Source organism: Phyllostomus discolor, chromosome 2 (assembly GCF_004126475.2).
Source record: "Phyllostomus discolor isolate MPI-MPIP mPhyDis1 chromosome 2, mPhyDis1.pri.v3, whole genome shotgun sequence".
NCBI classification, from domain to species: Eukaryota; Metazoa; Chordata; class Mammalia; order Chiroptera; family Phyllostomidae; genus Phyllostomus; species Phyllostomus discolor.
The window spans coordinates 35,233,472-35,255,014 of record NC_040904.2 but is presented as its reverse complement, the minus strand read 5'-3'; the positions used below and the strand labels follow the sequence as shown (position 1 = coordinate 35,255,014).

General features: G+C 39.1%; 1 protein-coding gene across 1 annotated transcript in view; it reads left to right on the top strand.

Moving 5' to 3' along the window:
- Positions 1 to 21,543, top strand: part of SPATA16 (spermatogenesis associated 16) — a 184,543-nt gene that overhangs the window by 148,473 nt on the left and 14,527 nt on the right. The window contains exons 6-9 of the mRNA XM_028505287.2: positions 3,336 to 3,482; positions 4,525 to 4,637; positions 10,957 to 11,121; positions 13,659 to 13,742. Of these exons, the coding sequence (XP_028361088.1) occupies positions 3,336 to 3,482; positions 4,525 to 4,637; positions 10,957 to 11,121; positions 13,659 to 13,742 (509 nt within the window). The remainder of the gene's footprint in view (positions 1 to 3,335; positions 3,483 to 4,524; positions 4,638 to 10,956; positions 11,122 to 13,658; positions 13,743 to 21,543) is intronic.

The window sequence follows — 21,543 nt, the reverse complement described above, 5'->3', positions numbered from 1 at the left end:
AGGCTGAGGAGGAAACTTCTGTAAACCAGATGTTAGGTGATCAAAAATGTGACCAGGGTGGGTAATGATTATACAAAGAAAGGGGTTAATATGAGATGCATTACAATGGGCATGTTTATTAGTTTTTTGAGTCTCACTAAATGTTAGAAAATAGGAGGGGAGAAGTCATTGACAGCTTCAGACTTTTAAGGCAGAATAATTGGGGTGAGTAATAGCTGTCCTTGTAACGTATTGGTGAAAAGCAGGAAAGAGGGGGGTTGTGACGATTTTAAAAATCAATTTTAAGGACTATTTTTGCAGTGTCTGAGTGTTATTTTGCAAATAGCAACATCCCAGTTGGCATTTGGAAATGCTGTGTTGAAATTCAGTGACAATTTTCAGATGAGACTATAGCTTTGATCCCCAATTGTTTGGTTAGAAATAATAGCTAAAGTCACAGTAAGAGAAATTCCCCAAGAATGTGTGTGTGAAGAACATGTTAGTGAGCTGGAGACAGCTTGGATTATACAAAGCACTGAGAGAGAAGGTGGGACAGGAAAGGGAGAAACTGGAGTGCGAGAGTGCACGTGTGTGTGTGTGTGTAGGTAAGGGGTAGAAAAACAGAGACGGAGAGAGACAGAGAAATGGAGGCAGAGAGATGGAAAAAGAAGAGGTGTCCCTGAACTTGAAGGAAGTGACTTTACGGAGGAGGACCACAACAATGCAGAAGGTCAAAGAGCATACATGACTTGGGGACCTGAAAGCTGGTCAGTTTCGGCATTCTGTGGTACAGTGAAAGGTTTAATGAGAAAAGATACTTTATCTCCTTTTGCAGAGAGTTAGACATCTTGCATTTGGAAAAATTTGAAATATTATGTTTCTGTAAGAAATTTCATCTGCATAATATATCTTTGATATCATTTTTTAAAGCATTTGCTTCCCTCATGGTAAAAATTTAGAACTGTATCACACCTGCAAACTGACTTTTTTAATAATACGTTGGGTCATAGTCATCTAAATTTCATCTCCAATTGTGGTAAATTGTAAAAAATGCATTCAAGGATTTATTTGTCCAAAGTTTCCTTCTGGCATGACAGGAGCAAAGAAGACATTTTTAATCAATTCAACTTTTCCTATTCAAAGGACAATATAATCTGGTTAACTTTCATATCCATCAGAGGCACGGGGCTTTTCGGACGTAGGTAGAGGCTTATGAGCATAAAATTGAGAACAATTAGCACTTAAATTAATGTTACATGAGATTCAACATCTGGTAAGTGCTTAGTCATTTTGGGTCATAGACCACCTGCTAGGCTAAATGTTCACACAATTGCAATTTACTCTGCATACAAATGGAATAAGAATGACACTTCAAAAATATTTTTTCTAAATTTAACAGAATGTATGTGGGACCTCTCACATTTTGAAACTGGATGTTAGTAATAAATTAAACACTCATAGGGTGAAACATACGGGATCAAAATAAACAGAAGATACTGCTATGTTTGCAAGCATATTTTACAATAAATTAGCTATAATGCTAATGTTAGTTTCACTCGTCGATTTAATCACTGCCACTATTAGTATTGGTCTCCTGTTTATCCACCAAATATTTATGAGCAAAAAGATGTCAACCTCTCAAAGTCTTTATGTTATTTATATAATAGAGCTCTCAAACATCTGGATGTCTGTGGCAATAGAGCTGCACCAGAAAATGCCAAATCTCAAGATGCTTCCTGAAACCTACTAAATACACCAGTCCATGCACAATACATCTTAGTCTATTCTGAACTTCCAGACACTAAGACCTCCAAGATCACTTCAGTGTAAGCCTAAAAATCTTGGAAGTGTCCTCCCTCAGCAGAATTCCTTTCTAGTACTAAAGGTAGACTTCAGGGTATCTGAGATCCAGAGACTTCTATGTCAACAAGCTAGATATACTCCAGGAAGTCTGAATACCCATAAAACCTATCCACATCCATTCAGGGACCCTCTGGACATTCAGAGTTACCCAAGAAGACAACGACCTCCCTATAGGACAGCCGCAGACATCAGCAGCATGGTCTGGAGGTCCTAGGGCCTTCTACCTTAGGGAGCAAAACCAGACGAAAGAGCCCAACATCACCAGGGGGCAGCTCTAAACTTACTGGCTTTAAATACAGGGCTTCTCAGTAAATTTTAGTTAAAACAAAGTGTTCTACAGCCAAAGAAGGGTGGTCAGGGAGGGTAAATAAAAACTCATGGTTTACTGTGTCTATTTTTTTAAAGAAATATAGCAGATAAATAGTGGAGTCTCTTATGTGAACCATTACCATTTGAGTTCTGATTTGACATTAAAAATTGACATTTAACTATATTATAATTGAAAGATCTTTGGAATTTTATATTTTCCCCTTTCTGGCAGTGTTAAGTAGGAGGGCTCATTAACCTCTCTGTTCATCAGCCTTCATTTGACAAGTCTTTTACAATGAACCAAAGCCTTATTACTCAGAATGGAAATGAATTAAGTGAATCTGTGTTCCAAGACCCTGTGACTGACATTTGTCCCTGTACCAAAAGTAATCCAGAGCCAAGCAAGCAAAAGCAGAGAGCAGTGTTTAGGCCTGCATTTCTGGAGTTGGGAATCCTGCTTTGTCCACTTACGTGCTGTGTTCTTAGGCAAATCACTTCCTACCTGTGCACCTCAACTCCCTATTTGTAAAATGGGGACAATGTCACCAATTTTGTAAACATATCAAGAGGATTTAAAAAGACAACGCACACAAAATACTTAGAACAAGAGAAGGTAAAATAAGTACTCAGTAAATATTAGCCTTTATGGGCATTAAGGACTGAGTTTGTTTTAGAACCACTTTCATGACTCTTGAATTACTGCCCAGTCTAATTACAAAGTCCATACAGTTAGCATTCCAAATTTCCGTCTGCAACTAGGTTGGATGGTAACTAAATTCATTAGCCTTATATTTTAACTCTTACTTGGTAATTTCTCTCTTTCCTTTTACATTACATTATTTCCTTCCATTTCAAACTATGAACAGAAAAACCAAATTCTCCTGAAAAGAGTCACAGAGAAAAATATTAAGGCTATAAGCTGGTCCTAAATTTCCTATTTTGAATGTGGAGAAAGAGGACCATTTCTATGTCTTGTGTATGTTTATATTTTCAGAAAAAATATAAATAATCAAAGATACTTTTGACATGTCACCTATTTGACCTTTTGTTGAGTACATTTACTTTGTATCTTTAATGTTTGTACTTACTTTTTTCCAAGTACAACTTCTGAAATCTAGAAAAAAATACCCTGCCAACAATAATAACATAATGACATCTTTAGTTCTCTTCCTGCTGTATTTCAGATCTTCAAGGACACCATGTGTTGCCTCAGACAGTTGACTGGTCATCTTTTCCTCCCCAACAATATCTCTTGACCCTTGGGTTCAAAAACAAAGAAGATGGGAAATTTTTGGAAAAAGTGTCAAGTAGGAAGCTGCCAACATTTACAGGTAAATCACCTGGACTTATTACCCTTCAATAGTGTTATAAGGCAAGACTTGTACATTATTCAAGTCTTATTGATTACAAGGCCTAGCATGGAGTAGGACCCCAAAAATGCTTGTTGGGTTATGATTAACTCCTTCTGATCTTCTTTGTGTGTTAGTTAACAGTATCTGGAATTCTGGCTCCAGGAAAGCTTCCCCCAAGACCAAGCACAATCCTAGAGTGCTTACCTTCCTCACTCAACCATCTCTCCCACCCACACTACAGCCAACGTCTATTCATAGGGTATTTAAAGAATAGAATTTCTATTGTCCTCAATTAGCAAATGTGGAAGACAATTATGCAGCAGAACTATTTTACGGAATGAAACAACCTTAAATCACTTGAATGATCTGCTATTGTATTAATATCTGTTCCACTTCTTTCTTATGTAATTAACCAAGAGCTTAGGTCTTCTGAAGAGTATTATAATTAAATGATGTTCAGTAATTCTAGCTGAAACTTTAAAAAAAATCAAGAAAATATTCACAGAGCATTGAAGTCAAACTTGTGGGCTGAATGCATGACCAGGTTGAATTTATCCCTTCAGCTCTACCCACGTAATTAAGGATTTGTGTTTTGTCTGGCACTGTATCTTCTGAGGCTTATCTCTACTTCGAGCTACATTCAAAGTCCATGGGATCGGCACACTTGAATAATACCTGGGAGGAAAAAAAAACAAGAATCAGACACGTTTATGACAACATTTTTTCACAACTCAGAAAAAACATACTCTGCAGAGAGAGGTGAATTGTTACAGGCTGTCTCTCAGATTTCTCAATCTGAGCAAAATGAATAAGTGATCTCCTCTCAAGGGCGGTGCTCCTCTGCCTGTCTCCTCGTCGACCTTTCATTGTTGTGGGTGTAGTCTAGGGCCGGGACTGGTTTCTAGACTAAAGATTTCATATCTATTAACATTGATATATCTGCTTATAGCTTGCTAAAGAAAGCATTTTGAAATGAAAGTCTGGAAAAAATAGTGTAAAAGTTTATCATTACAATTTTTAGAACATAAAACTCCCTTCGGTCTGCTTACCAGAGAAGACACAGTGAGACAGATGGAGACCATGGGGAAGCGAATCTTGCCAATATTGGATTTTATTAGAAGCACCCAATTGAATGTAGGTATATGAGCGTTTTATATTTCTTCAATGTACAAATGTTAAACAATTCTAGAATTATGGAAAGTTTATAGTGCAAATATTTCAAGTATTGAAAGAATTTAGAAACTTTCACAGTAGATCTCATTTGCAAAACCAACCCAAGTTTAGCTAATGGTTTTATTCCTTTTATATTTAAAAATATTTTAAATGCTATGCTTTGCAATTTCAAGCATTTATTAGGTAGTGCTTTTTTAAAGTCTTTTCTTGTGCTTTCTGATATCTAATTTAAGGATGCAGTGAATTTCTCATTTCAACTCAATAAGAGTATTGAGTATTGCTCAAAATCTTAGCAAACACAGTGTTGCTCCTATATCATGTATTGGCCTATTGCATATAACCATCTTGTTACCTAGACAAGAATTCAGCTAGCACCAACACACCACACTGATAAAATCAGTGCTACTTTAAATATTGCCAATTGTTCTTTGTATACCCTCATGTAAATTATCTAATCCCTTTCTCTGATCCAAGAAAAATGTGTCCTTTCTGCTTTTCAGCCTTAAAAAGCCAAAAATAAGACCTGGATTATGCTATGCTATTTTACAAAATATAAGCTGTAAAGGAACTATTCATTAACAGGCTATAAAGTCTGCAGGTTTCTTTTTTTTAATACAGTAGTTCCCCCCACCCACCTACGCATCCAAGGTTCACTTTCCACAGTTTCAGTTGCCTCAGGTAAACCGCAATTGGAAAATATTAAATGGAACATTCCAGAAATAAACAATTCATAAGTTTTAAATTGCACACCATTCTGAGTACCTCACTTGCTCTCCTCACATAGGCATTGTATCATCTCGGATCATTCATCACAGGAAGGGTGAGTGCAGTACTGTATGATATTTTGAGAGAGACCACATTCACATAATTTTTATTACAGTATATTGTCATAATTGTTCTATTTTACTGTTAGTTGTTATTAATCTCTTACCGTGCCTAATTCATAAGTTAACTTTTATCAGAGGCATATATGTATAGAAAAAAAAGAGTTTATATAGGGTTTAATACTATAGATGTGGTTTCAGGCACCCACTGTGGGTCTTGCAACGTATCTTCCTGAGGATAGTGAAGGACTACTCTATTTTTCAAAAGACCTATAAACTGGAAATTTTAAATAATTTTCTTTCTGTGAACTTTGTCTTACATCATTGATTTGATGTCCTTACCTTACAAGAGGGAGCTAAAGAGGCCATCACAAACAACTTTACATCTACTCAACAGTTTAGAAAAGCTATAAATTCTCCAACATATTTACACGCACACCCTTACCAACCTCTGCATCCTAATTAGAGACCCACACACATCATCTTTGTCATCATCAGGCCCTTGCAAGCAATCAAAGGGTTGTTAACAAGAGCAATCACCACGTAGCATTATTGCCTCATCCACACATGGTTAGCCTAGCAGAGCCAGGGTGCTGAATGCTGTGGAGGTGACCTCTCTGTGCCCCGGGTGATCTCCAGCCAGCACAGGTCTCCCAGTGTGTTGTGAATGCTGCCCATCTAAGTTGTGATGGGCCTGCCTAAGCATTGTGCACTTCTTAAATGTTCTTAACTTGTTTTCTTCTGACCTTGAAAAGGACATTCCAGCTATTTGGAAATTTATGTATGTATATATTTTATGTGTCTATAATGAAATTAGCATCTAATTAATAACTCAATCTTCTTTAAAATGAGCCTGTACCACATTGCTAGCTGCAAAGAATTTATATTTGCCTATGTTTGCTTCTATGGAAAATGATGGTTTTTGAAAGATTATCTCAAAAAGCTTTAATAGAATTTAAGTGAGTGACCCCAAAGGTACCCAGGGACCACAAGTATATCCAAACATTAGCCCCTAGGTTTCTTGTTATATGGCCAACTACAGCTTCATAAAACTGGACTGAATAAAACTGGCTGCAAAGGTAACCTAGCTTAATGAAGCAAGTAATGAGTTGGTGAGTAGAAATTATTCCTACATGGTGTCATTAACTGTCACCCAAGCAGCCCTGCACAGTGTCTTTAACAGCCCCTGAGGTCTGCTTTTACTGTCAGATATCAAATGCCATCCACTCAAATGCTGAGGCATTACATTCTCCTTATTAGCTGTTACCCTACTTGGTGACACCTGTGGATGAAGACCGTAGTTCAAGGCTGTGCTTTGGCTGTGTAACCCCAGGGCAAGTCACTTAATCTTGGAGCTATTTTTTTCTCATTTATAAAATAAGCTGGTACCTACCAGGCCCACCTCACAGAGCTGCTGTGAGATCAAAAGTACATAATCCATTGTTGAAGCTACTTGGTAAAGTCTTACAAACTTTAGAAGTTTTAGTTATTTGTATTGGTTTTAGTTAGCTTTGACAAAAGGACTATTTTATAGACCTTCCTTTTGCTTTGTACAAACTGTGTACTTTGAAATGACACGTTCTTCCAAAATGAAGATTGTGCAAGTGTCCCGTGGATTTCGATTTTTTTTCTTAACTCACCAATGTGCTCAGTGTCACAGAGTTTAGGTATCTTTGTGCTTTGTGTGATAAAGGCAGGATTAGATCTGTCATCTCCAGCCGTGGAGTAGATCCGCTGCCCACAGTGAGGCACCCCTTGCCATGAGGCGGTAGGCACAGTTGGCAAAGGAAACAAAGGACATTCTGGAATGAGGAAGGTCTCTATGTCTCAGGCAATGATTCCCTTACACACTGGCACCAGTTTCCTTACATTGATGGATTGCTTTGCTAGGCACTCAACACATAGCCAAAGCAGAATGATTCTGATATTCTAAGGATTATAATCTAAAATATTCTACTACCTGCCTCTCTGGTGGCTTTTAACCCCACTGAACATCAACACCATTCAACCAGTAACTCTACTTCAATGGTATTTTTCCTTCTCTAGATCTTTGACCTAATTATTTCACGCGCTGTCAGATGCAGCCTTGCTTTTTCATCCCTTAACTTTGTTGGTTGCTGTCAGTTTCAAACCTTCTGTGCCGTGCTTCCTGGGCTAAGTGTTAAAGAGTTAAAATAATAAAATATCTTGCCGTGCATGAAGCCTCCTTCACAGGCTGACTTGCCCCAAAAAATGACTTAACTAACCATAATTTTAATACCTCATTAATTTTACTTTTAATTTCCTCCAAGTGAAGCGTTGAAAATGTTTACATATGCACATTTGAAGTGAACAATAATATGTGCTTCCTACCTCCTTTTTTGCAATTAGTGTTTCTGTATGTTGTGGATAGTCCAAATGTTTGGGCTGGCTTTTCAGCATTATTATACATAGTGCTACTTATTTGCCAAACATTTATCCACACCTGCTAATAAATCTAGGTGATTCTACGTAAAGCCTTCATTTGACCCTGCTATTTGCTTAACCTTCATTGTACCTGTGTGAGCTTCAGTGATTGCCACTTCATGACACTCTCTCCGGCAGCTAAAGAGCCCTTCGATCACTCCCGATGTCTCACTGGGAAGGCTGCTTCCCTTTAGATCTCATTCTTGCTAGCATTAGATGTTTAAGGTAATTCCTTCCTTTTCCATCGTTTCCTTCATTTTCTGAAAGCAACAGCATTAAAACATCCCTACTGGCATTATCTTAATTTTTATTTCTTTTCACTTCGTCTCTCAAAGACCCCTATCTTACGTAGGTAAAATATTCATCGGCAGTTTCCCGATAGCCAAAACTCCACTGGTCTTGAGAGGAGGGAGAAATTAGCAGCCAGCTATATTCTTTTCCTAGTATTATATTTGTATGGAGCACTTCCTGTCTGCTTATGCACCCAACAAGCAAGCTAACAAAGCACCCTTGCCTCCCCTATTTTTATTCTCCTAATGTTTTGGAAAATTACACTGATAGATTATGTTCCCAAGCAGGCTGCTGTTGTTTCTGCTCTTTGGAGTTGAGTCACTACACCATTTTCCTGCAACTAGCCCCAGTGTTCATATTTTAAAAAAGACAAAGAAAGTAATTTTTCTTCTGAAAGAAAGAAAACTGTTCCTCCTGCAACTTGCTTTCCTCTATTTGGCAGAATCCCACTGTTTAGCTACACGTTTAAACTGAACGGGTAGGGCAGCTGTTTTGTCAGTTCAGAGAAGGGATCCCAAACATACAATTTGCAATCATTGCTCCTATCAGTTTATAGATTTTTAGATAAATGATTAATCTGAAAGAACATGGCAGGGATAGAAGATGTTAGTCTAATGGCACAGATAGGAGTTAGGGAGAAACACAGCAAATACAGTGGCGTGGTGGTCAACCTTCCTTTATTAATAAGATTCTAGGAAAGTACCAGCTTCTAGAAGTCATTGTCAATTAAAATATGAGTTTAATATTTCAGGAAAAACTGGTTTCTAAATTCAAGGTGAAATTCAGATGTTGTTTAGTAATGCTAGTGATTAATACTATTTCTCCTTGGAAGATACATTTTAAGAAAAAAAAATATGGCTACTTTCTCTAATTTCTGGGGAAATCTATTTTATAAATACAAGGAGGGACCCAAAGAAACTGGAATTATTTTCGGGGGGGCAGATCCCTTGTAGTACAGGCTTCCCCCTCTAGGTGAGTGTTCTAGGAACCCCTCTGTATCAGTGCACCAGCTGGCATTGTTGTGAGAGGCTGCATTCGGCTTCAGTGAATTTTTCTGGGGAGTCTTTCAATGCTTGCCCGTTTCATGATGGATGATTTCATATTGCACCAGCCCACGCCATGCTGTGTTCAGCAGTTTTTGCCAAAACAAAGACATGACCCCCAAACCCCACTATCTCTATTCACCCATTTTTGCCCTGAGTGACTTTTTTCTTTTGTTTCCTGGATGAAAAAAGTCCTCAAAGGGAAACATTTTGCCAATGTGGAAAAAGTGAAACAAAAAATAGCAGAAGTGCTAAAAGGCACCAAAATTGATGAGTTCAAAAACTGTTTTAAGCAGTGGAAAAAAATCTCAATAGGTGGACTGCATTAAATGGAGAGTACTTTGAAGGTGACTGAAGTTTAATCATGTAAGAATAAATACACAATCTTTTATAAATAAATTCCAAGTTTTTAGGGCACCCCTCTTACATGCACAAAACTAAAATAGTTCTTGCTCAGATACTAAGATTTAAGGTAGTGGTTTGTTCTTCAACTTCTGTTTGAGATATCTGAATGTTTGCACAGGGAGGGGTTACCTACCTAAAATCCATAGAGAGAGAGACATATATCAAGATTACGATTCACTGAGTAAGGCCCAGGACTCCACCTAGTTAACCAGCAAGCCCAGTGAGCCTGGGTCAGGTGGTCCAGGAGAAGCCATGCCGTAATGTGTGCTGGTTCCCCAGCCTCCCTCCTCTGGGCACCAGGAAGTGCAGGCAATTGCCAGACTAAGTCTTTCTGTGACTTCCAATTCTCCTCTCCCTCCACACAGTAGAAACTCAAGGATTTTCTTTTAACCTGTTACAAGCCCCTTTATATCAGAAATGGTTCTTCTTAAATATAAATATGGGAATTTTAACATAAACTTTACCTCTCCTGTCATGCATTACAATTTATATTAAACTTTTTAGAGAGCCAATACCTCCTATCTTATGGCTGGCAATAGCAAGCACATAAGTACGCACCCTTATTATAAAATGCCCCATTTTGAAAAAGCCCAAAGCACCAATAGATGCATGGAGGTTTGTGGTGCTTACAAACGTGGGCAATAGTCTGTTTCAAGATGGATCTTGTCAGCTGCTGGGTTGGCCTTAGGAGTCAAAATAAGAGCTGTAATTGCATTACTGTTCCTATCAGCTCCACAAGAAAAGGAGCTGGACCTGAGGCCATACAAGAAGAACTAAAGATGAAAGCAGAGCTGAGGTCTGATGGAAGCCATAGGGGTGAACAGAATTTAATGTGCATGCCCTTTTCCAGGATTCAACTTGCATAAAAATATTCTTTTGTATAAACAAGGTAGTGGGCAACTCTTAGCTCTTCTGACACCTCAGTGTCAAAGATAAAGTTCCCCCAGTCTAAACAGACACAGCTTTCTGGGATCACCCCTGGGAAGATGGATCCCAGGTTCATTTCAGTGGCCTCTTCTCCCTTCAGCACAACTTCCTCGAGCAGGGCCACCTGCAGATCAGTCCTGCGAAGTGCTCCCTTCTATACACTGTCAGCTATTTGAAGGAAGAGTACAGGTAAGTCTCTAAAATGGTAGAAGGAAACATTTGTTAGTACTAGATGTAAATATATCAAAAGACATTAATATATTATAACAAACCCTGATTTCAATCCCCAGAGAAAGCTCTTTCTGTGGTTTTATTCTAAAACATTGTCTCTTACTGGGAGAGCAGGGGAGCTTCCCTGCATGCTCCGGTGTGATGGAGAAGTTGCAGTACGCCAGCTTCCTCAGCCAGCTGCAGAGAGTGAAGGAGCAGTCCCAGGTGATCAGTCAAGCAATGGCAGAGCTTGCGACCATTCCCTACCTGCAGGACATCAGTCAACAGGAGGCGGAACTGGTAAGTATTTGTTTTTCCCCCCAGAGTCAACAGGAAAAGTGATATGGTCTGAAACGAATTTGTCATAGTAAATGTAGTCTGAGTGCAAACTCCCCGACTCTCATTTTAATGAAGACACTGGAAAATGTAGAAAGGTGTGTCTTTTTCATTTGCTCACGTTCACGAGCTTCCTTTTTTTCAATAGCAGGAATTGTGTGATGTGTAAAAATGTGGGAAAGGTCTGATTATTTTATATTGTGTCAGGCTTTTTATTTTAAGTAAAGTTAAATTTTAATAAATTGCTTCTTAAACTCCAAGATATGTTAACATATGATTCTCTTCTACAGAAAACAGAGAGTACAAAAGAGTAATTGCTGTGTAGAAAACCAACCCTACAAAATAGTCTTTAGAGCTGTTGGCTTTGCGTGCGAGCGCGCGCGCGCGTGCACACACACACACACACACACACACACACTAGTACAGTTAGGATAATTATTTTATTGGAGGGGAAATGAATTTAGTCGAATGGCTGTATTTTTAAACTGAATTGGCCACTTAGAAAACACAGAAGCCGTCAAAAACTAGTTGAGGGCATCTCTCAAATAATCCTCAAACAGATATGTATGTTACAACCAAAATTAACAGTAGAAATGATAGCACCTTGTGTGAAGAGCAGTTAGTAAACAGTTTGCTGGCTGTTCATGGAAAAGTAAGATGTACCCTATATGGAGATCCAGATGTTTTATAGGAAAGGGCTCTTTGCCTGAAGGCTTTAATTGAACGTAGCTAAAATGAGTAGTAGACCTGAATCAAATTCACATAGCAAGGGTGAGAACAGCGCAAGCTGACCACCTATAATTTTCAGATAACTAAAAGAATCCTCCCTCTCTGATTTTTTAAAGTTAGAACAAATTAATCAAGAAATGAACTACCAACCTACATAATGCTCATCTGAACCTGTAAAAGTGTGTTAAATAAATACTTATGTTCAGAGTATGCACGTAAAAATAATCTGACTAGCCAAATAAGAACACTATGCCCACTAAAGACTGAAACTAGAAGGGGCAGGAGAGAAAATCTATTAGTCAAGGAATTACTAAGTCAAAAGTGACAGTAATACTTTCAAAACCTTTATGGTTGTGTGCAGTGGAACGCCTTCTAATAGGCTGTGTTTATCCTACCATTCATACGGCATTCAGGAGTGCAGTATGGAGCTTTCAGAGTGTATATTACAGCCAATTTTAGATGATTAATGCTCCTGGGAGATAAGAGGAAGCAAAGAAAATGTTAATTTAAGAAGCTGGCACAATGTTGATCCTGTCTTCCTGAAAAGCACATGCAAGACTTAAATGAAAAATACAGAGGAGCTTTCTGCACTTCGGTGTTCTTAACCACATGCCTGCAGCTTCGATTTTCTGAAAATACTTACATTTCAAAATATATACAAAGGGTGGCAGACTAGCTTTATTGACATCCCTTACTAACATATGAGTGCAATATTCCACTATCTCAAAAAACTTTGGAAAGCAGGATTTAATAGGATATTTGCATAATGTATACACCTACTAGAAAAAAAAATTTAATGTATATGAATGTATGTGTGTGGGCCCAATACTTAAAAATCATGTATCTTGCAAGATTTCATCCCCGTAAATAATAGATTTTACTTTTCACCTTCAGAGCATGGGCTAACCTAGATGACAAATCTTGGGAATGTCTTTGATGGTGCTGTGTCACCAGTGACCGCTCAACGGAAGAGTCCCAGTGCCTCTGCTCTGCCCTTCTGCCACAGCTCTGCCGCGTCTGAAGCTCAAAAAGATTATCTAAGGGTTTAAACTGTTTGAAGCCACAGTGAACTGAGTGGGCATTTGTTCTTTTTTTAGAGAACTTTCTTTTTTTAGCTTTGCTGTCACGTGGCTTCCTGTAGCTCCGCTGCCCTGCAGCTACCTAGGCAGCATGTGTGGGGGACTGTTCCTGATTGGAGTGTGGCAGTTTGGGGAAAGGGTGGAATTTTGAAAACTTGCCTTTGAATGAAGCCTACAAAGACAACTTGGTTATTTTGAAGTTTTAGAGAAGAAAAGAATAGTAAAAGAATTTAAGTGAGCCAGCTCCTTGAAGAGGCAATAAAACAGCACAATGTTAGAATTGTCCTCTGGTGAGCTTTTGCATGATGCCTGAAGTTATGATACATTAGCCTCAGGAGCAAATACTAAAACGCATTCATGTACTACATGCCATTTCCTGAGAGAATTAACTACCGCCTTCATTCTTTACAACCCAAATCTGTTTGTACAAAGCATCAACACTTACTACATTAAAACCTATATGTTTTCTACAAATTTTCAAGAAGAATCTTTTCATTGTTTCAATACTTTATATCTGCAATAATACTCTGTAATGACTGAAGCAAAGATGAGGTAGCAATGTTCATTGCCGGAAAGATGAGTAATAAAATCATCAGCGTACAAATGATTTTTTAATTAGGTTTTAATCTGTGTGTTCAGAGAAGTTATTTCTGTGTGAATGCCACACTGATAATTTTTATCTTGGTGCCACAGCTGCAGTCACTAATGGCAGATGCTATGGACACCCTTGAAGGAAGAAGAAATGATAAAGAACGTGTGTGGAATAAAATCCAAAAGGTAAAACTTCCAGCTGAATGAAAAAGATATATTCTTCTCAAAGAAAATGTCCATCTTGGGTCATGTCTGTTTAGAAGATAAAAAGAAACTTCTTCAAGGCTGTTTTATTCTTTGTTTTCTTTTTAAAATAAATGTAGTTCTCTCTCTCCCTCTCTCTCTCTCTCTTTCTCTCCCTCTCTCTCTCTCTCTCTCTCTCTCTCTCTCATAACCAAAACCAAATATGGGTTTTTTTTCACCTGTTCCCTCCAGTATGCTTCTTTTTCAGCAGACTGTAGTCATATGCTTTTATGGGTCTTCTTATCATGCTCATTTCCATATTCTAGTTTTATTATCTGCTTCTTCATTATTGGTTATTCTAGTTTTTTAAAAGCCCTTCCATCAGTGTTTTAGTTCGCCTCTCAACTCTTTCCCTGATTTTTTATCATTTAAGAAAAAATGTCTATATTTCAATAAGCCACAGAGAATATAGCACTTTGATGTCTTATTGGGAGGAATACCATACTGGTTGTTAGAAGCAGAGGAACATTCCTTCGTTGGCTACTGGAGTTTAAATGAAGCAGCCCTGAGATATATCTGGACCCCTATACTCAGGAGGCTTAAGTGATACCACAGGGCCCTCTGACCACACAGGAGTGAGTAACATCGAGTCTCCATTTCAGCTAAAGATAATATCATAATAAAGATAAAGATCAATCAATAGATTGATCAGAACCTACACTCAGTCTCCTCCATTCGCTGTAAGAACCCAAAGAGAACCGGTGTCGGGAGATATGAGAGGAGCAAACCAAAGAAACCTTCACTTTAAGAGACAGCAGTCAGCCAGCCAGGAGGGATTCTGGTGCATCTGAGGAAATGTGTCTTCTGAGATCATTCGGAGGCCTTATGCTGAATGCATAAAACAGAAAGCAACAGAACTCAGCAAATTTGTTGAATATTTACTATGCCAGAGAAAACAGTAGTTATCAAAGATATTGTGCTGGGCAAGACAAACACAGCCCCTGCCTGTATGGGCCTGACCATCTAGAAAAGAAGACAGTTATTAAAGAGTTACTTATAGGTTTAATGAATACTATAGTGAAAAAATAGATGTTCAATGATCTATAGATATGAATAGGAGAATATAATTTGGTTTGGGAGGTCAGAAATGCCAGAAGCGATATTTATACAACATGCAAAGGTGATGTAGTTGTTATCAGGAAAAAGGGGAGATTTCTAAACAGAAGGAACAGTTTGTACCAAGAATGCAAAGAAAGCATGGCACTTTCAAAAACTGACAAAGGCACAAGGAACATATTTCAAAATGAATTACAGAGGCAGACGTTAACTCACAGAAGGACTTGTAAATTATGTTAAGAATTTGGAATGTTTCAGAAAGTATATGACTGGAAAAATGCATTTGAGACATCTCTAGGGCCTCAGCGGGAGAACAGATTGAGGGACTACAGAAACGTGGGAAGTCACTTATAACATGGTGGCTGATCTACAGTGGAAGACGTAGCGATGGAGCAAGGCAGACCAGTATAAGAAATATTCAGGAAGCCCAATCAACAGGACTTGTAGTTCACTGGTTGCATGTGGGAATTTAGACAATAGAAAGAATTAAGAATGATGTCCACGTATTTGGCTTGAGCCACTGGGCAGGGAATAGAGAGAGGTTTGCTGTTGCCATTTACTAAGGATGAAAACACTGTTGGAGGAGCAGCATTTGGCAGAGAATCTAAACTACTTCAGGATCCAGTTGGGAGACAGAAACCATGCCAGATATTTGAAAGGGAATTTAATATACAAAATGATTAACTAGGTATGAGATTGTTAACCACATAACTGAAAAAGCAAAAGAGAACAATAATTTATCACAAAGGGAGTAATTAAAGGAAACATCTACTACCCATTAGGGCTGGGAAAGCAAAGAGAAAAGGTTGGGATCACTAAAACAAACTTGGAGAATCGGTCCCTACTGGGCCAACACTAAGACCTTCCACTAGGAGGCGCTGCTTAGCTGGTGCTAGTACAGCTGAACTTGGAGGAAAGCTCCTGAAAGGTTGAGACGCTAACTTCTGAGGGGGCACTAACCCACTGGTGCTAATGGAGGGATTGGGAGGGGGAAGGGAATGGTAATGAAGGTAATTCTGCAAATTGTGTAAAAACTAGATTGAACTGCTTCTAGAAACTAGAAATGAACATGTTTCTGGAGGAAGGAAGCTTTGCTGAAGAGATGCTCGCGAGAACCCCAAGCAGACAGAAGTCAGCTGCAAGTGAACAGGAAGCAGCAAGTCTCTCCTCTGTCCTTGGGATTCTCAGTGTCCCTCTATTGCCCCATGGACAGAGACTAAGAGCTGGCAAAATAGAAGCAGGGTTTGCTGAGTTCCAGCCCCAAGATCAAAGAACTGATTGCAAAGGATGGGTTTGGAGTTGACAGACGATAAGTTAATAACCGGCACAAAAGTGCACTGAACTCACAGTGCTGGCAAGATGTCCGAGAGAAATATAGAGTCCTGGAGTTCTGGGTAAAAGACTGAATAGAGGTGGAAATTTCTTAGTCATTGCCAAAGTGGTGTGAACTGAAATCTTTGAGTGGGTGATATGGCTGCGAAAGAACACAGAATGAGAAGAGAGGCTTTCGGAGAACATTTCCATCTTAAGAGGAGAACTTTACAAATGAGACTAAGAAGAAATAGCAAGAGGGATTGGAGCAAGGGGTAAAGCAAATCCAATTCTGATGAGAATCAAGCTATGTAATCAAATATTTCTGTCAGCTACAAAAATAATTTTTTACAGAAGAAAGATCAGCAACCTCCAACCCTCAGTTCCAAATTGTTCCAACCACCTATTTTTGTAAATAAAGTTTACTGCACATGCTCATGCAATTCATTTACATATTGTCTATGTCCTCTTGGTCAAGTTGAATAGTCATCACAAAGACCATAACAGTTTTACTACTGTATCATGGATCTATTGATTGACCAGACTCAGCCAGGTGGTTGAGTCTGGTCGCTCATGCATTGAACCAGGTGGTTTCAATCACTTGGAGTCATTTGAAAGCTACAATGGACTGGAATCTAGAATGGCCCACTTAGGTGGCAGACAGTTGACATTATTCCTGAGAGCCTTTATGTGGCCTGTGTATGGGGCTTACACTGGGTTCTAAGAGGAAATACTTCAAGACAAAGAAAATAGAAACCATTGGCCAATCCTCCTAAAGGTGAGGCCCAGAAATGGCAGAGCAATTTCCACCATAAATATTGGTCAAAGCAGTCACATGCCAGCCAAGGGTCACAAGGTTGGAGGAATAGATTGTACTTCTCTCTATGGAGGAGGGTATGTACATTCAGCAAGAGACTGAAATGATAGTGTCTGTCTGGGAGACAAGTTCCAGCAGCAAAGCCATGACTCTGTCTAAGCAAGAAAATTTACAAGCAAGAAGAAGTCTAGAAGATAGTCAAGTCAAGGCCACTGAGACTGAACACTGCTGAGCCACTCCACCCAACCACTAGGTGTCTAGAAAAACTGACTGGTGAGCAGCCGATCCTTCCAAATTAAAAGCCCTGGTAATGATCCTAGCTTTCTAAATGGAAGCTCCTGAGAGATCTTTAGGAAGACGTGAATGGGAAGGAACAGGGTGCCAAATTTTTCCCAAGGGCTTTTAATTTGGTTAATGTGACTCTACAAAGGATGATCCTATCACTTTCAGACAATTCTGGTAGCAAGTAAGTAATTTTCTTTAATTGCTACAGAGTTAATTTGCATGTGCAGAAAAAAATAATTTAAGAAAAAACTAATTGTACAAGCTACACTGTGTTTCAAGCCCACTAGAAGTTAATATCAGCATCGCCACCTCTGAGATCTGTTATCTGTAATGGAAACAGCTGTCGCACCTAATGAAAACACGTGAAATTTTCATCAGAAGCAGCAGAATTATTGCAGCACCGCCTAGTTCCACATAGTTATAGAGACTGTCAGAATCCCCATTACCTCTCACAGTTTCCAGAGCTCCACTTTGTTATAGGTCAATAAAAAGCCTATCAAGATGAAATCTGATTCATGAGCACTGACCTGCTGTCTTTATGTTTTTTCTGTGAGATTTTACCAAGAGCCCAGAAAAAAGTATGAGATCATTGTTTTTTCCTAATCCACTAGAACTAAAATGTTCTTTATAGAGTTTTAGGATATTGTCTTTTGCTTTGGCTTTACAGAGTACTATTTTCTTTCTGGTCATTAACTCTCAAGAAAGACATACATATGTTGGTTTAGCTAAGCCTATACAAAAATAAGCAGGTTGTGTCAAAAGAAACAGGTACATTTTCTTGTACTGGCAAGTCCCATGCCACAGCCAGACTCTTTATCACACTTTGCTTTGTTTTAGTTTATAGCAAGAATCCCTGAGAAACACTCCTTTGAATAGTTCATAAGTCCTGTTAACACAGCTCATTCATGCATTCATCAAACATTTACCTAGCACCTCCTCTGGGTCAGGCTTTATTATAAGCAACGCCCTCATGATGTTTGCATTCTCCTAGATAAAAGTAGGGAATACACTACCTAGGAAATCTGCAATGTGTCATAACTAATAAATGTGCTGGGTAGAGGAGGCAGGAAAAGAAAATGGGAAGTGCCAGGTGATTGCAAATGCAGTAGAATAGTCAGGGCAGTACACACTGGGGTGACGTGTGGAGAAACATCTGAAAGAATTGCAAACCTTGCAAATAACCTAGTAAAAGTCATTCCAAGTAAATGAAACAGCAAACGCAAAACCCAGAGACTGGACATGCCTGGCATGTGCAAGGAACTGCAAGGAGGGTGGAGCGGAATGAGTAAGAGCAATGGGAAATGAAGCCAGAGAGCAGAGGACATAATGCTTTGTCAAATAAGAAAACACTGTAGGCTGCTGAGCTGAGAATAGATTGAAGGGGGCAAGTGTAGAATCAGGAAGACTAGTTAGTAGGTTCTTACAGTGATACAGGGGAGTGATTATGATGGCTTGAACTCACGGTTGGATGGCATGAACCTTGAACCCAGGTGGTGGCAGTGGGCATGCAAAGTGGTGGGGCTGGGTCTATCTAGAAGAACAAAGGCTTACACAGAAGGAGGCTAGTGCAGTTAAAAAGCACCCTGAACTAGTGGTTTGGAAACCCAGCCTGTCGCAAGTAGCTCAGAAGCCTCTTCCTTTCTCTGGACCTCAGCTTTCTCACCTGTAAAACAAAGGTATTGAACCAGAAGATTCTAGCTCTGAATGAATTCATTTTTTGAAAGCCAGACTATCAAAATGAAAGAATAAGAGTTAATCTTTACTAAGTACTTAATAAGTGCCAACACTCTCCTCACTTCACATATAGCAACTCACTAATCCTCACATGAGGTAAAAGGTATAAGACCTAGGTTCTTAGACCTAAAAGGTTCTAGACCTAGAACCTAAGCTCTTTCTTGACAGAAGCCCACATTTTGTACTGCCTGAAAATTCCTGTTCTGTGTATAGCTGAGCATTCAGGTGTGAGGCCAATGGGAAATTACAATAACCTCCAACCAAAGTGGAATTTAGCCATAAACTTGACCAGCTTGTATGTCTTCAATTCTCAATGTAATGTTCTTCTAATCTGAGCCAAAAATGCCACTCAGAAATTTTTGGTTCAGTATACCTTTGTAATCCACCTATAAAGGATCCTCCTGTTCCGTTCCTCACTTTCCCATCTATACCCATAAAGAATCCAAAGCCTAAATCTCCAAGTCTTGGACCATTAATTCAGCTCCCATTCATGGGACCTTAGGCAAGTCACGACCTTCTAAGAAACATAATGTGTTCACATCCTTACCACCTTCAGAGTCTACAATTTTGTGTTTCTTGGCATTGAATCCTAAGGCCCATTGAAGCTTTATAAAAATAGCCTGAAGATAAATAGAAAAAGGAGTCTCTAGGAAGAAAATTCTTTTAAAAAATGCACCAACTGTTAAGTTGGAACATTCCTATTTCTTCTCACCAGAGAAACAGTTAAGCAACACTCTGGTTCAACTGAGAAAAGTTACTTGCTCTTCACTTACAAAGTCTACATTTTTGGACTGAGATGATCAGAATTTAATCTGTTATAATGAAGTTTTTTTTAATTCTGATATGCCTCTGGATCACTGATGTAAGACTAAATGAGAGAAATGAAAATGTTATTTTGAAAGTAATGAGAGAAATACTCCAGCATATAATCATGGTCCTGTGAATTTTCATGAAAAATAATGCTACTTTGAAATTTCATTAGCTATTATAATACAACATAGTACATCATAATCTTCAATAAATGTAACTAGTATAGTATAGGTGGATATCTTTAAATCATCCATATGAACTTATTCAAAATTATTTATCTTTTTATGTGCCTTTTTCATCTTGAAATCTTAACTTATAAATTATACTTGTCATCATACAGAAATGGCATTCATCGATATACTAATTTGGTTTTTTAGGATGAAAATGGGTGAGAATTGTATGTCACTTAGCAACTCTGTTCTGTTCAAGGCTGATGTAAGGCAAAGCAAGCAGGGAGAATACAAATCTGGGAGCTGGGCCAGGGGCAGTTGGTTGAGAAGGGAGAGGGAAGAGGAAATTGGAACATTATATTTACTTTCCACATCAGCATTCAAACCTACATCCTTCCAGAAACCCTTCTGAGAGAGACAGCACACGACACTATCATTCACCGGCCATCGTTCAGGCTGACTAACATGTGGTTAGGACAGGCGGTTGTGTCTCTCTGAAAGAACTGCCCTCTTTTCAAAGATGCAACAGCCGTACCACTCATTTGCAAAGCAGTTCTTCCAGCAATCAGGTTTTTCCTCTGTGTCTTGTTCTATAAAGGGTCTCTGCAGATTTATTACAATTTGATTATGAATCTTCTCAGCCTCTGGTTATGGGCTTCCGCATTAGCATACTCCCAAATTCCTTAACAGCGTCTGCTCTGAGCACTGCTAAGCAGTTCTGTCCACGTGTAATGCAAACCGTGGAGAGCAACCTAAGTGCTCTTACTGCTGACCATGCTCGGGGCAAGGCAAGAAAAAGCTCTGAGAGACAAGGAGGGAGGCAAAGCCCCTGGGGATAAACAGGCCAGATACAGGGAACATATAAATCACTGTGCTTCCTGGGATAAATGAGTCTGTGCCAGAAGGCGTACAGGCCAGCAGCTGCAGCGGAGGGGCCTCCACCAAAGCCCAGACAAACCTCTTATTGTGGTCACAGACTGAGTCCTGGGGCAGTCAGACCTGGGGGGAAGACAGCCCTCAAGTGTTACCCACAGCGAAGCCAGGTCTAGCCTGGGAAGTGCAAAAACCCGAAAGCCTTGGTTCTGGCCATCTCCCCAGCCACTGTGACATACCCCAAACCTTAATGGCACATTTTAACTATCATTTAAACCCAACAGCATCTTTCTCCTCTGACTTATAGGAAAAATTGTGTGGTTCATTTGTGAAACATGTTCAATAACTCCATTTGCTAATAACTCACTTTCCACCTGTGCTTGGCCATTTCTCCAACACTTGGGATACCTATTCTATATATTTCAGTGGTTGGAAGTATTGTCTTCTAAAGCTTTGAGGAATTGGCGGGAAATTTCTGCAGCAGAAATATTTCTATGTGAGAGCTGAATCTTAGCATGGCCTTCATCTAAGGAGCTTGTATCCAAAAGTTTTGCCATTTTTTAAGACTTTATTTATTTATTTATTTATTTATTTTTGGAGAGAGGAGATGAAAGGGAGAAAGCGAGGGAGAGAAACACCTGTGCAAAAGAGAAATGTTGAGCACACACCCCAACCAGGGACCTGGCCA